At 49.3% G+C, this 12,579-nt stretch overlaps 2 protein-coding genes and 5 non-coding genes across 7 annotated transcripts; 4 read left to right on the top strand and 3 right to left on the bottom strand.

Annotated features, from left to right (window-relative positions):
• Window positions 1-24: 24 nt before the first annotated feature.
• On the top strand, window positions 25-5,254 carry LOC121595303 (E3 ubiquitin-protein ligase RNF123). Its single transcript, XM_041919203.1, has 9 exons — window positions 25-407; window positions 498-744; window positions 807-2,009; window positions 2,079-2,388; window positions 2,480-3,003; window positions 3,076-3,852; window positions 3,921-4,560; window positions 4,630-4,807; window positions 4,883-5,254. The coding sequence occupies exons 1-9, from the start codon at window positions 301-303 to the stop codon at window positions 5,205-5,207; spliced, it is 4,311 nt and encodes a 1,436-aa protein (XP_041775137.1). The 5' UTR covers window positions 25-300; the 3' UTR covers window positions 5,208-5,254.
• Window positions 5,255-5,755: 501 nt separating this feature from the next.
• LOC121595306 (splicing factor 45) lies at window positions 5,756-7,699 on the bottom strand. Its single transcript, XM_041919208.1, has 4 exons — window positions 7,438-7,699; window positions 6,720-7,354; window positions 6,303-6,627; window positions 5,756-6,234 (listed from the first exon to the last, which is right to left on the bottom strand). Exons 1-4 carry the CDS (start codon window positions 7,591-7,593, stop codon window positions 5,962-5,964), a joined length of 1,389 nt encoding a protein of 462 aa, XP_041775142.1. The 5' UTR covers window positions 7,594-7,699; the 3' UTR covers window positions 5,756-5,961.
• A 277-nt stretch (window positions 7,700-7,976) lies between these two features.
• Window positions 7,977-8,048, top strand: Trnaq-uug. The gene has a single exon. It is a non-coding gene; the product is annotated as a tRNA-Gln (tRNA).
• An 868-nt stretch (window positions 8,049-8,916) lies between these two features.
• On the top strand, window positions 8,917-8,988 carry Trnac-gca. Its single transcript has one exon. It is a non-coding gene; the product is annotated as a tRNA-Cys (tRNA).
• Window positions 8,989-9,112: 124 nt separating this feature from the next.
• Window positions 9,113-9,184, bottom strand: Trnaq-uug. The gene has a single exon. It is a non-coding gene; the product is annotated as a tRNA-Gln (tRNA).
• A 2,470-nt stretch (window positions 9,185-11,654) lies between these two features.
• Window positions 11,655-11,726, top strand: Trnaq-uug. Its single transcript has one exon. It is a non-coding gene; the product is annotated as a tRNA-Gln (tRNA).
• Window positions 11,727-11,860: 134 nt separating this feature from the next.
• Window positions 11,861-11,932, bottom strand: Trnac-gca. Its single transcript has one exon. It is a non-coding gene; the product is annotated as a tRNA-Cys (tRNA).
• Window positions 11,933-12,579: the final 647 nt, after the last annotated feature.

Raw genomic sequence — 12,579 nt, forward strand, 5'->3', positions numbered from 1 at the left:
TGGATTCCTGTCCTGCCTCACCTTCTTTCCATCTTTAAACGTCCTTCCAGCAGCTTGCGAAGGCGCGGCGCTCCAGTGTGTGTGCGTGTGTGTTGCCCAAATCGATACACGCTTTCAGCAGGTGACAATGAAGCGACGGGTTTCTTTGTGCTAAATCCTAGCAACCCGCCCAGGATAGAGTGATGTGCTGCCAGTGGAAGTTTCCCAAAATGTAACGAACGGGAACGGGCTTATTTTTGCATCGAGTACTGCCACCGTGTACGGTCGAAGGGGCCCCGGTAGTGTAACGCGTTGGTCGGGATGGATTTAGCGGCGACTGTGGCAAACATTTTCGATGGCGACTGTACGGTTGCCATCGGTGGTGGTAAGAAGACGGGTGAGCAGGAGCGCCAGTTTGTGCTGTCCGAGTAAGTTGCCGTATTGCTGTTGGGGGAGCATTTTCCGAGTGGAGGAGCTGTAACTTGATATTTGTTTGTTTTGGTGTGGCTTTTTTTTAGGTTCATCGCTGAAATTGGCCTGTGGCTGGACGAAAAGCTTAATGATCACCCGTTCGATCCACACCCATCGAATGCTGGCCCGGTCGAGGGACGGCTCGGTCCCCAGAGGACCGTGTTTGACGTGACGGAGGAGGGTTTCGACACTAACTTGCTGATTTCCAAGGACAAGTTGACGCTTCAATCGCAAAATGCTTTCTCCACGGTTAAAGCAAACTGTTGTGTGTACAGTGGCCGCTGGATGTATGAGGTAGGACATGTTGACATGCTTCTTTTGATAAGGTTTAATACATTATTTCGTCGTACGCACAGGTTCAACTACGCTCGAAAGGCGTCATGCAGATTGGCTGGTGCTCGGCACACTGCAAATTCACGCAGGATACGGGCGTCGGCGATACTCGGTATAGCTACGGATTGGACGGTAGCAAGCAGCGGATCTGGCACGTCTACACCCAAAAGTATGGTCCGTTCTGGCGGTCGGGCGACATCTTCGGCGTCTGTGTGGATATGGACGCCGGGCGCATCGAGTACTATCGCAACGGCGCTCCACTCGGCGAAGCATTCAAGGACATTGAGCGTGGTCCCGGATTGGCCCTGTATCCGGCAGTGTCGCTGGCGTTTAACGACAGCCTAACGGCAAACTTTGGTGGATCTCCGTTCAAGCATCCGGTGGAGCGGTACAAACCCCTCCAGGAAGCACCGGCCGTGGCACTCTACCAGGCAGATTGTCTGTTAAAGTATCTGGTAAATCTTTCCGGCGCCATCTCGCAGCATGCACGCGTCTCCAACGGTAGCCAAAAGACGTCTCACAGTGGGCTAGTAACGCCGGAATCAATGTACATGCTACTAGCCGCTTGCCTCATCGAACGGATCGCCCCACTACTCGGCAACTCGTACGTGGTGGAGGACAAAGTGTTCAGCTACATCCGGGGGATGTGCGTGCTGCGCAGCAACAGCCACGGCAGCAAAAACGAAGCCCCCACGCAGCCAGGGGCGCCGGAAAGCACGCTCGGCACGTTTCTCACCCTGCTCTGGACGTACCTGGAGCTGGAGGAGATGAAGCTATTCCTCAAGAAGCTGCTCAACTATCTCGCCAACACGTACAAGGAAACGCCCGTCGACCTGGAGTACGAGAAGCAGCGCAAAATCATCGTCATCCTGACGTGCGTGTGCAACCATCCGGCCACGCGCAAGTATCTGCTCGAGTACAAGTTTTTCAAGAAAAACTGTCTGCCACTGTTTCTGTACACGAAACCGCCGGACGAGTCGACGCTGGAGCAGCTGCTGCCGGACGATCACATCTGGACGGAGGGGCTGGGTGGGTCGCGGGAAACGTATCTGGCCGCCTGCGAACGACTGAAGGCGCACACGTCCGTGCTGTACACGCTGCAGAAAAATCTCATCCACATTCTGATGAACAATCACGACGGGAATGAGGCGAACTCGCCCAGCAGTAGAAGAATATTCGTGGCGAAGGTGCGCAAGTTTGTCATGGAGAATAATGTTGAGCTGAGGGTGAGTTTGAATTTTGAAGCGTAATGGGAGCAATTTAAGAGCCGTTTGTAACATCTTTTGCATTTGCAGGGACTGTATTCATCAACAACGCAGCCCGCAATAGGATTATCCTTTCTGTGCACCCTACTAGATGTAGCCAAAACGCTCTGGGAGGAAGAGTGTGATCATGAGCGCGGTTTGGACGGGAAAACCGTCCCACCAACCATCGATTGTCGGTTTTTCTACGACGGAACGTTCAAGTACTCGAACCTGGACCGTATCGGAGGCGTTCTGTCCTACTTGCGGAAACACTTTCGGACGCAATTGATCGAACGGCTTGGTGCCGATCATCCTAGTTTAGCTTCGGTCGATCAGCCAAGCGATTTGCGTAGTGAAATAGGTAAGCGGAGATGTTTAATTGGAATCAAAATTCACACTTTTAGGCCTTACATTCGGACAAAATTTCTAATTCGTTTTTCTACACTTCCTAGCTGCATTTAATGTATTTCTCGATTCGGCCATGTTTCTTGTCTCGGGGGGTCCTTCCACTGCCTACTCGCTAGTTTCCCGTGCGGCTAACAGCATCCCGGATCGGCATCAGCAGTCCAGCCAGCAGCACCATCCCATGCCCGGGATGGACGAGGGTCAATCGACCACGGCCACCGGCCAACCGGGTCAACCATCGCCCAAATGCACAGCCGGTGCCATCGGTTGCGGCCAGCTCGATCCATACCGTGCCGTTTGCGAGCTGCTCGATTGTTGCGTGATTTTCTACAATGCCGTTGCGCACAAGTACGTCGTCATGATAGCGGATCTGCGCGACAACATTACGCACCTGTCGGACATACTGCTCGAAACGAAGAGCAACTGCGACGAGGTGATGCACAATCTGGAGGCACTGAAGCGATGCTCGATCGGGGGAAGCAGTGGCACAAGCCTGCAGGGACAGAAATCGCACGAAGAGCTGCTGAACGAGCTGGAGGCACGGTTCGGTCAGCGGAAAAGCATATTTGCGGTGAGTGTGACTGATGAAAAGTTGCCCCTTTTTCCAAGGGGAATTAAAGCGATGTTGTTGTTTGCTCTTTAGAAACGATCGATGGAGCTGGCACGAAAGCAAGCCTGGTACCGCTCGGTTGCTCTCGGCACACACCGCCGCGGCCTGCTTTGCTGGTTGCTAGGCATCATCTTCAAAACGCTGCACACGTTCAGTGCGGAAGAGATCCTGTTCGCATTTCTACCCGAAACGTACATCAACGTGACGCCCATCCTGCTCGACACGGTGCTAGACTTTAGCTTCCATGACACTGCCATCCAGCACGAGCTTGCTGGAGATTCCGAGCTTATCCTATCGTCGGCCAATTTCCTCGCCAAACATCTGGCCGACCCGCGCGTCATTCTAGCCTCCTGCAAGGACGCACTCATACAAGCGCTCGGTTCGCTGACGTGCCACGAGGCGGGCATTCGTGCGCTCGAAAGTGCATCGGCGGAAAATCAACTCGCTCTAGTCCGGGCCCTTCTCCGGCCGTACGAAAACCGTGCCTGGGGACAGAGCAACTGGCTGCTGTTGCGATTCTGGCTTGGTGATGGGTTCGCTTATCGTGAATCGCGCCCACCGTGCGTTTGGCAGGCGGGCAAAGATCCATCGGCCACGCAGCGATCGCTCGGGTTGTACCGGAGCCGGGCAAAGAATGGATCGCACACGGGGCTGCTGCATCTAATCGCACCGGCCTGTCCGTCGAAGCATTTCCAACGTCTAATAAGCGAAACGCTCAGCAAGGATGAGCCGTACTGTACGACGTTTTTGAATTCCGTGCTATCGCAGCTGAATTGGGCGTTTTCCGAGTTCATACACATCCTGCAAGACGTAAGGGTTTGGAGCAATTTCCTTTTTAAACTATCTTTCATCAATTCCGATTTGCTTTACCTTCGCAGATCCAAAACATATCGCAACGCGATGAGCAGCTCGTGATCGAAACCAAGCAGCTGAAAATATGCTCCATGTGCTTCGAGCTGACCGTGTCGCTGATGCGCGCGCTCGAAATGATCGTCACCATCACGCCTAGCCTACTGCAGGATGCGGCGAGGGCCAACAGCGAAATCATTCTCAGCCGCATCTGTCAGCTCGCGATTCAGGTGCTGTCGCGCGTAACCGTACCACCCGGCTGCTTCCAGCACGTGATGGACCTCTGCCTGCCCGATCTTAGCAACGTGACGCATTTTGCGATCATTAGTGCCGCGATCGGGATGCTGCTGGCGTTGATGCGTCACGAGCTGGGCAGCTCGACGGAGTGCATTACGAAGATACCGCGCATCTCGAAGTATCTGCTCACGGACACGAGTTTCCACATTGCCAGCCTGGAGTATGCACTGGGGGAGGTAAAGACACCGATCACGAACAGCAACGGGGAAGCGCCGAGGGGAAACTTTGATCCCAAGATGCGTGCCCACATTGATCCGCTGACGAACGAGGTGCGGGTTCCTTCGCCGTTTCGGAAGGCGGGCGGTGGTGGCTCGGTCGGCATGAAAGAGATCATTCCCGATCCACCGATCATCAAGTTTAACATGGCGGACTGTAAGTGTGTGTGTGAGAGGTTGTGTTGGTGATATGCCTTTTTAACACTCTCTGCCTGTTTCATTGCAGATCCCAACCACGTGTTGCCCCATGAAGTGGGACAGATTGAGCGGCTGATCGAAACGTTGCAACTGCGCCAAACGCTCCTCTCCGAAATCACCATCCTGTCGGAGGACTCGCTGTGTCCGATCTGTTACGCCAAATCCAACTCGGCTGCGTTTGACCCGTGTCAGCATCAGTCTTGCGAGTACGTATTAAAGAGAATTCTTTTCGAAATCAGCACCATTTACGGGGTTTGTTTGTTTGTCTTTCCGCCCTGCAGAACCTGCATCATGCAACACCTGATGAACAGCAAGCAGTGTTTTTACTGCAAAATTCTCATCATACGCGTCACCCGCCAGGATGGTGCAATCATTTACGAGGCGTGCAACACACCGCCGGCACCGCCGGCACTGGTTCTACCCCGTATGCAAGTTTCGCCCATGGTGTTTACCTCCTCCACGCCCACAACATCGACGATGGATGCGGAGGAGCGCAGCAGTGAAGCTTCCACGACGACGCCGCCCCCGGAAGTGGCCACATCGCTAAGCACCATCGATGATTTTGATGGAATCGCCGCTTCACCACCCGGCGGTGGTAACGCATAATATCGCACATACACTACACCCGCCGCGCTTAAACGTTGGCGCTTCGAGAGCTGCTGAGCTTTGGAGCAAAATCATCGTGTCATATCTATCTTGTTCGCGATTGTAGTTTGATCAGGCTTTTTGCGCGAGACGGTTCACTCAAATATTCTAGTCAATCAAAGACCGTCGTTCAATGCCGGGCGGCGATGTTGCTTCAACAGCAAACGCTGCGCGCAATCACTCTTAGCTTGAAATCATTTCTCGAACATGATCTCATAGTAGGCCACTCGTTGCCATGCGCGGCAAACCTTTCTAGCTAGCAAATTTCCTTCCTCGGTTTCCATTTTCCATTTCCCAAATCTATTGAAATCGTCGTCTAGAACCACCGTACCTCAAATCTACCGTTTTTGCTCAGCTCAAATACGTACCCAGCATGTTTTCCCTCTCCGTAGGCTAACGAACAGAAGAAAAAAACGCACATCGTAATGTGGTATCTTTACCATGGTAATCATATAACCTAACTAGAAAACACAATGGTAGCTTTGATGCTTAGTGTGTACGTGCTAGCAACACGAAACAGCAAAACTGTGTTCCTATAAATAAACCAAGCCGATCTTTTTACGCCTGATGCAAACGAAAGTGCAATCATTTTGAAGCTTTTGGGACACTGGACCGCCGGAACATTACACATTACGCGTTGTATTACTCACGCGAGAAGATGTTATATTTATGCTAGCTTATTTAGACTTAGTACCACCGCATCCCCCATGCACGTTCAACCTCCCAGGTCCATGTTTTCAAACTTTTCCTGATTGTAAAAGCCGGCCCGCACCTGCCGCCCGCCAAAGAAGCGCCCGTTCAGGTCGACCACCGCCTTGATGGCGCTTTCCATGCGCTTAAACTCGACGAAAATGCGAACCGCTTCCTCGGGCACCACGTCCGGCACCTCGTGTATTACCACCGTCACCACGTCGCCGTACTTGGTGTTGCATTCGTCCTTCACCTCCGGTTCCAGCTCATCATCAACATCGCCCGGTCCGACCATGTTCTGCAGCAGGATCGGCGCAAGTTAGTACAAATATCACACAAAATTGAATGAAAAATCATTTTCCTTACCCGCAGCAGCACCACCTTGCTCGGTGATTTCATAATCTCGGTAATTGACGGCTCGGATGCGGCGCCCTGACTTGCGCTCGGAGGAGTGGTGACTATCTCAGTACCGGAACCACTGCCGCCGCCACTGCCACTGGCCGTGCTGGTGGTGGCCGATATATCTTTCTCGTGCACGATTCGACCACCCCGTTTGGATGTTTTCTCCACCTGCAGGGCGACCGCCATACCCTGCTCCTGCTTGCCCAGCCCCTGACCATCTTTGAAGCCGTATTTGGCCATAATTTTGGCCGCCACCGAACTGCCACCGTATGCCGCGAGCTGCGAAACTCTGTAACGGAAAGAGAGCGTTAGTTTTGGTCGGTAGGAAGGCAGAAGGTGGCGTCCATAAATGACGCGCAATGTGAGCGGGTTCGAACGTACTTGGAACCACCTTCCGATGGGATGCCACCGGCACACGATTCTTGCAACGACGGTGGCGGTGCAATGGCCGCTCCCGATGGGCGGCTCTGTCCGGGCCGGAACTCTTCCTCATCGTCCGACGAGGGGCGTCCCGCAAATCCGCTGAACTTCTTTGCCACCGGACCGTCATCGTCCGGCTGACTGCCGCCGTGACTGGGGCCGGCGTTACTGTTGCCACCACCGCCGCCACTGTTGCTGTTGTTGTTGTTGTTGCTATTGTTGTTGTTGTTACTGTTGCGCATACCACCGAACGAACGTTTGTACTCCCGCCGGTTCCGCCCGAACCCGCCCTGCAGCGGCTTTATTGGGGGCTCCTTCGCTTTCCGGTCCTTCACCAGCTTGTCGTACTCGTTCGGCCACATCGGATCGTACTCGTCTACCACGTCCCAGTTGTAGTCGTCGGTGACGGCCGCACTGATCGGGTTGGGCGTTGCATGCGTGGTCGTGACCGTGATGGGCCCTTTGGCGCTTTTTACCACGATGCCGGAGGAGGGATCAGTGAGTGATGTGCTCGGCCCGGGGCCGGAAGCTGCCAAGAACGGGAGCGTCTGTTCGGTTGGTTCTTTTTTCGCCTTCAGCACAACGGGTGTAAGAATCTATGGCAGGCGGAGAAAGGGAGGCGTACGGGATAAGGTTGCCGATCCGTGGAATCCGTGTTCTGCAGCGACAAAGGCCTTACCTTACTGCCTGGTTTTCGCAGAATTGCTTTCGGTGTGATGGTGGGTTGATTCACTTTCTTCACTTGCAGCTGTGGTTGGAACAGTTTCAATCCGGACGACCACCCGGCCACCTTGTCGGGCCCGTGCTTCGTGTCCAGATCGTCGTAAAGAGCCATTGTTTATGATTTCACTCTGCAAGCGACCGACTGGAGCGCGTTTTTCGTGTAAAAATCGATACAAATGCTAGCTTTGTTTTGTTCGACTGCCTCACGGCGGAGGCTAGTGTTTTGACAGTTCAAAAAATGGCGGTGCGTGAAAGTAGCCCGCAAATGGAGAAACATAACAAACGCTCCGAAACGCGTCTGGTCGTGCACGTACGCGCGTGATGTTTCACTTTTGTGGTCGAAATTTTGTGTTTTTCTGTGCAATTTTGTGTTTCTTTCGAAGGTGAGTATTTATTAAATTATAGTTTACTAAAGTGAAATGAATTATTTGGTAATTAGGAGTGTTCAAAATCGGGGCTAGTTTATAAAGGCGTTTGAGGCGGCAACATGCATACGGTTCCATGGTGTAATGGTTAGCACTCAGGACTTTGAATCCTGCGATCCGAGTTCAAATCTCGGTGGAACCTGTCTCGAGTAACCTTTTTTGGTGTTGTTCCTTTTTGTGGACGAAACTTTCTGAAATAGATACCATTCGTAAAAGAGTTCCAGCGATAAAAGTAGGAGCAATGTGTTCTATCTCTCCTGTACAATTTCCCCGTCCATGATACCTCGTATGATTTAGAATAACATGCTTTTTACAGCACCAGTATTGAGTAATGTTAACAGCTAGCAGGTCTAGCACGAGTTGAAAAGACATGAATCCTCTGCATTTTGCCTAACGGAGTCTCTCTCATTCAATTATAACGAATATACACACTTTCGTTTTTTTACTTCCGAACCATTACATGAGATGCATTATTTTTCAACATATTCATTGGCATAAACTCAAATTTTACAGTTTGAAAAACAGCGCTTAACCTACGCTAGGGGACAAATTTCGATCCGCACAATGATCAAAGATTCCAAGAACTGCGATCGATCACGCACGGGCCCGCGCGGGCTAAAGTGTGCGCGCATCAAAGGAGAATGGAACAAAAGAACTTTTCCAAGTAAAAGTTAGACAGTACGAAACGGGAAGTAAACAAGAGTGAAGAAGAGATGAAATTCTCGCAGAACATTCAGCCAGTCCTTCGCGAGAGCCTCAAGCGAGAGGCTCATATTGGGAGTGAAGTGCAAGCTGGGTTCAAAATTAATAATAAGAATTAGTAATACGGACAAAGTTGGATGTGTAGATTAGAAACACATCTTTTGATTGCGATTGCGATTAAAATTGATGAGCCAAGCAGATAAAGAATTAATATTAGGCAAAACAGCGAAGTATGCGTATTGCGAATAGAAATGGTGTAAAATGAGGTATTGTGTTTGTGTTGGCATGTAAAGAGCTTATGTAAGTGTGGGGGTATAGCTCAGTGGTAGAGCATTCGACTGCAGATCGAGAGGTCCCCGGTTCAAACCCGGGTGCCCCCTCGCGTGAAGCCTTCTTTTTGTTGTTTGTTGCTATTTTACAGCAGCAATCTTTTAAAAAGCTCAAACCGCTTTGTAGGTGTGACCTTTGATTTGGTAGTAGCTTTGAGTGGAAGTGCGAAAAAAGAGGTTCCACCGAGATTTGAACTCGGATCGCAGGATTCAAAGTCCTGAGTGCTAACCGTTACACCATGGAACCGTTCGCCCATGTGCTTTCTAACATACGGTTTTAAACCGCATGAAGCCTTACAACAGTTTCGTAAAAGCTCTTACGAATGACAGTGAACCTTACATTTAATTTGTATAGGTGGATGGCCACGATGGCCGCGATATAAAAGTTTTAATTGAATGTACTTGCATATTCTACTACTACATACTACTATATCGAGGCATCTTCATTGTTCATTTTTGAGTTATATTGAACTGTTTAATGCAGATCTGTTGAGGTTTTCTTTATATTTAAATGCGAAACTAATTGAAACATCGATAAGTGAATCAAATGAACCGTGACACCGTCATGCGATCACGTATGACGACAAAATTACATGTGATGAGGCGATGACACCACTCTTGCCTAATAGTTTGAAAGCAGTATAATTATTATTATTATTATTATCATTATTTATTTAATCTTTAACGGGCCGTATGGCCTAATTAAGATGTAACAGTTCAATTAAAAAAAAACATAGCAAAAACAAGATTTCCATCACAATTCACTGCGGCCACGGCAAAAGCCGGAGACGTTCCTTGAAGCACTGAGTTAAGATGTCGAAGTCGAAGCAATCCGAGACAGTGTTGAAGACAGCCGACATGCGGAACATAGGGTCAGACCGACCAGCACTGGAACGGGGTTGAGCGAGCCGTAGAGTTTCTCTAGACCTAAGTGTTCGGGATGGTGCATAGATATCGACTCGATGCAACAAAGGCGATGAGTCGATAGAGCCATTTAGCAATACAGCGATAAAAGAGCACTGTGCATTGCGTCTTCTAACCGAAAGAGGTTCAAGGCCTAGAAGACGGCACCGCGCAGCATACGGAGGAAGATTATTGCGATCCTGCCAGGGAAGTAGGCGTAGGGCATATCGCGTGAGCATACGTTGAATCGCCTCAAGTCGAGCAATTGAAGAAGCGGTAGTTGGGTTCCAGACTACGCACGAATATTCCAGAACCGAACGAACGATACAGTTGTAGACAGCTTTGATGCACATGGGGTTGCGGAATTCATAAGTTGTCCGGATAACCACGCCAAGTAATTGATTTCCTCTGGCTACAACGTCATCAACATGCTGTTTAAAGTTCAAACTAGAGTCAAGCAGAACGCCCAGGTTGTCTATAATGTGTCTAGCCTAAGAAACCGTTTGTGTGAAGACTTTCATTGATCAAATTAAATCTCTCATCATGTTTTACAGATTTTACACCTACAAGATCTTGTCCCGATTGCTGTTCTGCAGAATGGCGAGCCACATTCTACATATTTCGTCGTCCGCTACCAAGCTGGGTTTGTTTGTTAAAGCCAAATTCACCATCGACCGAATTCCCCAGAACTGCCTGGAGTGCCAGATCCTCACGCATAACCTGTTCATTGATTTCAAGATAACCTACGACACCATTGATTAGAATGAGCTATGGAGCATCATCTAGCGAAATCATTTTCATGTGAAGTTGATTCGGCAGTTACAGACCGTCATGAATGAGGTGCAGTACAAAGTGAGAGTATCGAACATGCTGTCAGGGTCGTTATAAATGCGTAGGGATTTGAGCAAAGATGGTAAACTCTCCTGTAAGCTCTTTAACATCGCCTTGGAAGGTGCCATACGAAACGACATCCTTGGCACAATCGTCCATCAAGCTCTACAATTTCTTGGCTTGGCGAACGACATCGATATCATCAGCAAGGCGACTGCGAAGGTGTATGAAGCGTACATCTGACTCAAACGGGAAGCAGCAAGATTTGAGAATCAATGCGATGAAGACGAAGTACTTACTTGCTGGAGGCTCAGCTCGTGATAGGGCCCAACTGGGAAGTAGCGCAGTAACTAACTGTGACATCTTCAAAGTGGAAGAAGTGCTCTGCTGTCTTGGAATAGTCGTTACATATGATAAGGATATCAGCATGGAAATCCGTAGAGTCATAGTGCAGCGTAGTTGTGTATACTATGGGCTTGACTATCTACTGAGATCCAGAAGACATCGAGACCGCACGAAATGATAGATATATCGCACATTAATTTACCCGCATCTTTCAGACCATCGTTGGTCTGTGTATTCGAGCATGGAATATTGAGGCGAAGGATTATCCACGAGCTTGCTGAGCTGTACCGCATACCGGACATCCTGAAGGTAACGAATACTAGACTCGTGCCTCTTAAAGAAGATCCTCAGCTCAGCAGGAGTCGAAGAGGAGAAGTATAGCGAGTTCGTTGACTGATTGAGGTGAATCAAAGCCTATCAGTGATTGGGTACTTACATCGATGGAAAGCTAAAGCCGGGGACTGAGAATCCTGATGAATTATTGTTTACCAAAACACGTTCGCAATACTCTTTCTGCTGGCTGAATCAATATTCGTCGCTGGTTTTCCAGTAAACTTTTCTACTGCCTACTGTTCGTACTTGTGCATCTCCGTGTTCGAAAATGACCAGTAGGCATTTGGGCAGCCCTCGGCGTCAACGGTTCCATGGTGTAACGGTTAGCACTCAGGACTTTGAATCCTGCGATCCGAGTTCAAATCTCGGTGGAACCTCTTTTTTCGCACTTTCGATTCAAAGCTACTACCAAATAAAAGTTCACACCCCCCCCCCCCACAATGTGGTTAGAGCTTTTTAAAAGTTTGTTGTAAAATAACAGCAACAAACAACAAAAAGAAGGCTTCACGCGAGGGGGCACCCGGGTTTGAACCGGGGACCTCTCGATCTGCAGTCGAATGCTCTACCACTGAGCTATACCCCCACTTGAGAGAGGGTGTGTTAGATGCCTATAAAAACACGCACACGCCTACATGTGCAAGAGCGGTACGACCAAGCTTTCACGTGCGACAGCAAGTCGGGCAATTTGTAGCATTAATATGTCAGAAAACAAGCATTGCAATAGGGCTACTAGTCCACTTTTCTAAATTATTGGCAGTGGTCTGTCTATGCAAAACACTAACAGAATCATGATAAATTACTATGAATGTTTAAAATCCAGCTCGTTTCCATGTCCTCCGTGACTCACAGCACTGGCATATGTGCATGGGGAAAAAGTAGGAGGAGCTTACGCGGTTGCATTGGAAATTAAATAAACACAATTGCAATATGGATGAAAAGAATTTTCCAGGATAGATGAACAATACACCATTTATTTTTGACTATTATTTCATTTTAAACAGATCTGCTTCTTCCTAAATTGACCAATTTTTAAATATTTGTCTGAAGAATTGATGTTCCCATCAGCAGTCTCTTGAATGGTTCGTTTGAAAGAAAAGTGTATTTAAAATGCGTTCCAAATTGCAGCTTGAAGTAAATTCACTTTTATCCGTCTTGCTGCATAGTGTAACGCCCTGGCAGGGACTTCAAATGCAGAATATGCACAACTTAATAGTAAAATACCGTTATATA

This window comes from Anopheles merus, chromosome 3R (genome assembly GCF_017562075.2).
Source record: "Anopheles merus strain MAF chromosome 3R, AmerM5.1, whole genome shotgun sequence".
Classification (NCBI taxonomy): domain Eukaryota; kingdom Metazoa; phylum Arthropoda; class Insecta; order Diptera; family Culicidae; genus Anopheles; species Anopheles merus.

What these genes read in the sequence shown, in the direction of transcription:
- LOC121595303 (XM_041919203.1), top strand. Translation starts at nt 301, where the DNA reads ATGGATTTAGCGGCGACTGTGGCAAACATTTTCGATGGCGACTGTACG. An exon ending in AGCGGAAAAGCATATTTGCG is followed by an intron (nt 3,004 to 3,075) that starts GTGAGTGTGACT and finishes TTTGCTCTTTAG; the next exon opens with AAACGATCGATGGAGCTGGC. An exon ending in TGTCAGCATCAGTCTTGCGA is followed by an intron (nt 4,808 to 4,882) that starts GTACGTATTAAA and finishes TCCGCCCTGCAG; the next exon opens with AACCTGCATCATGCAACACC.
- LOC121595306 (XM_041919208.1), bottom strand. Translation starts at nt 7,593, where the DNA reads ATGGCTCTTTACGACGATCTGGACACGAAGCACGGGCCCGACAAGGTG. An exon ending in TGCGAAAACCAGGCAGTAAG is followed by an intron (nt 7,355 to 7,437) that starts GTAAGGCCTTTG and finishes CGCCTGCCATAG; the next exon opens with ATTCTTACACCCGTTGTGCT. An exon ending in CCATCGGAAGGTGGTTCCAA is followed by an intron (nt 6,628 to 6,719) that starts GTACGTTCGAAC and finishes TTTCCGTTACAG; the next exon opens with AGTTTCGCAGCTCGCGGCAT.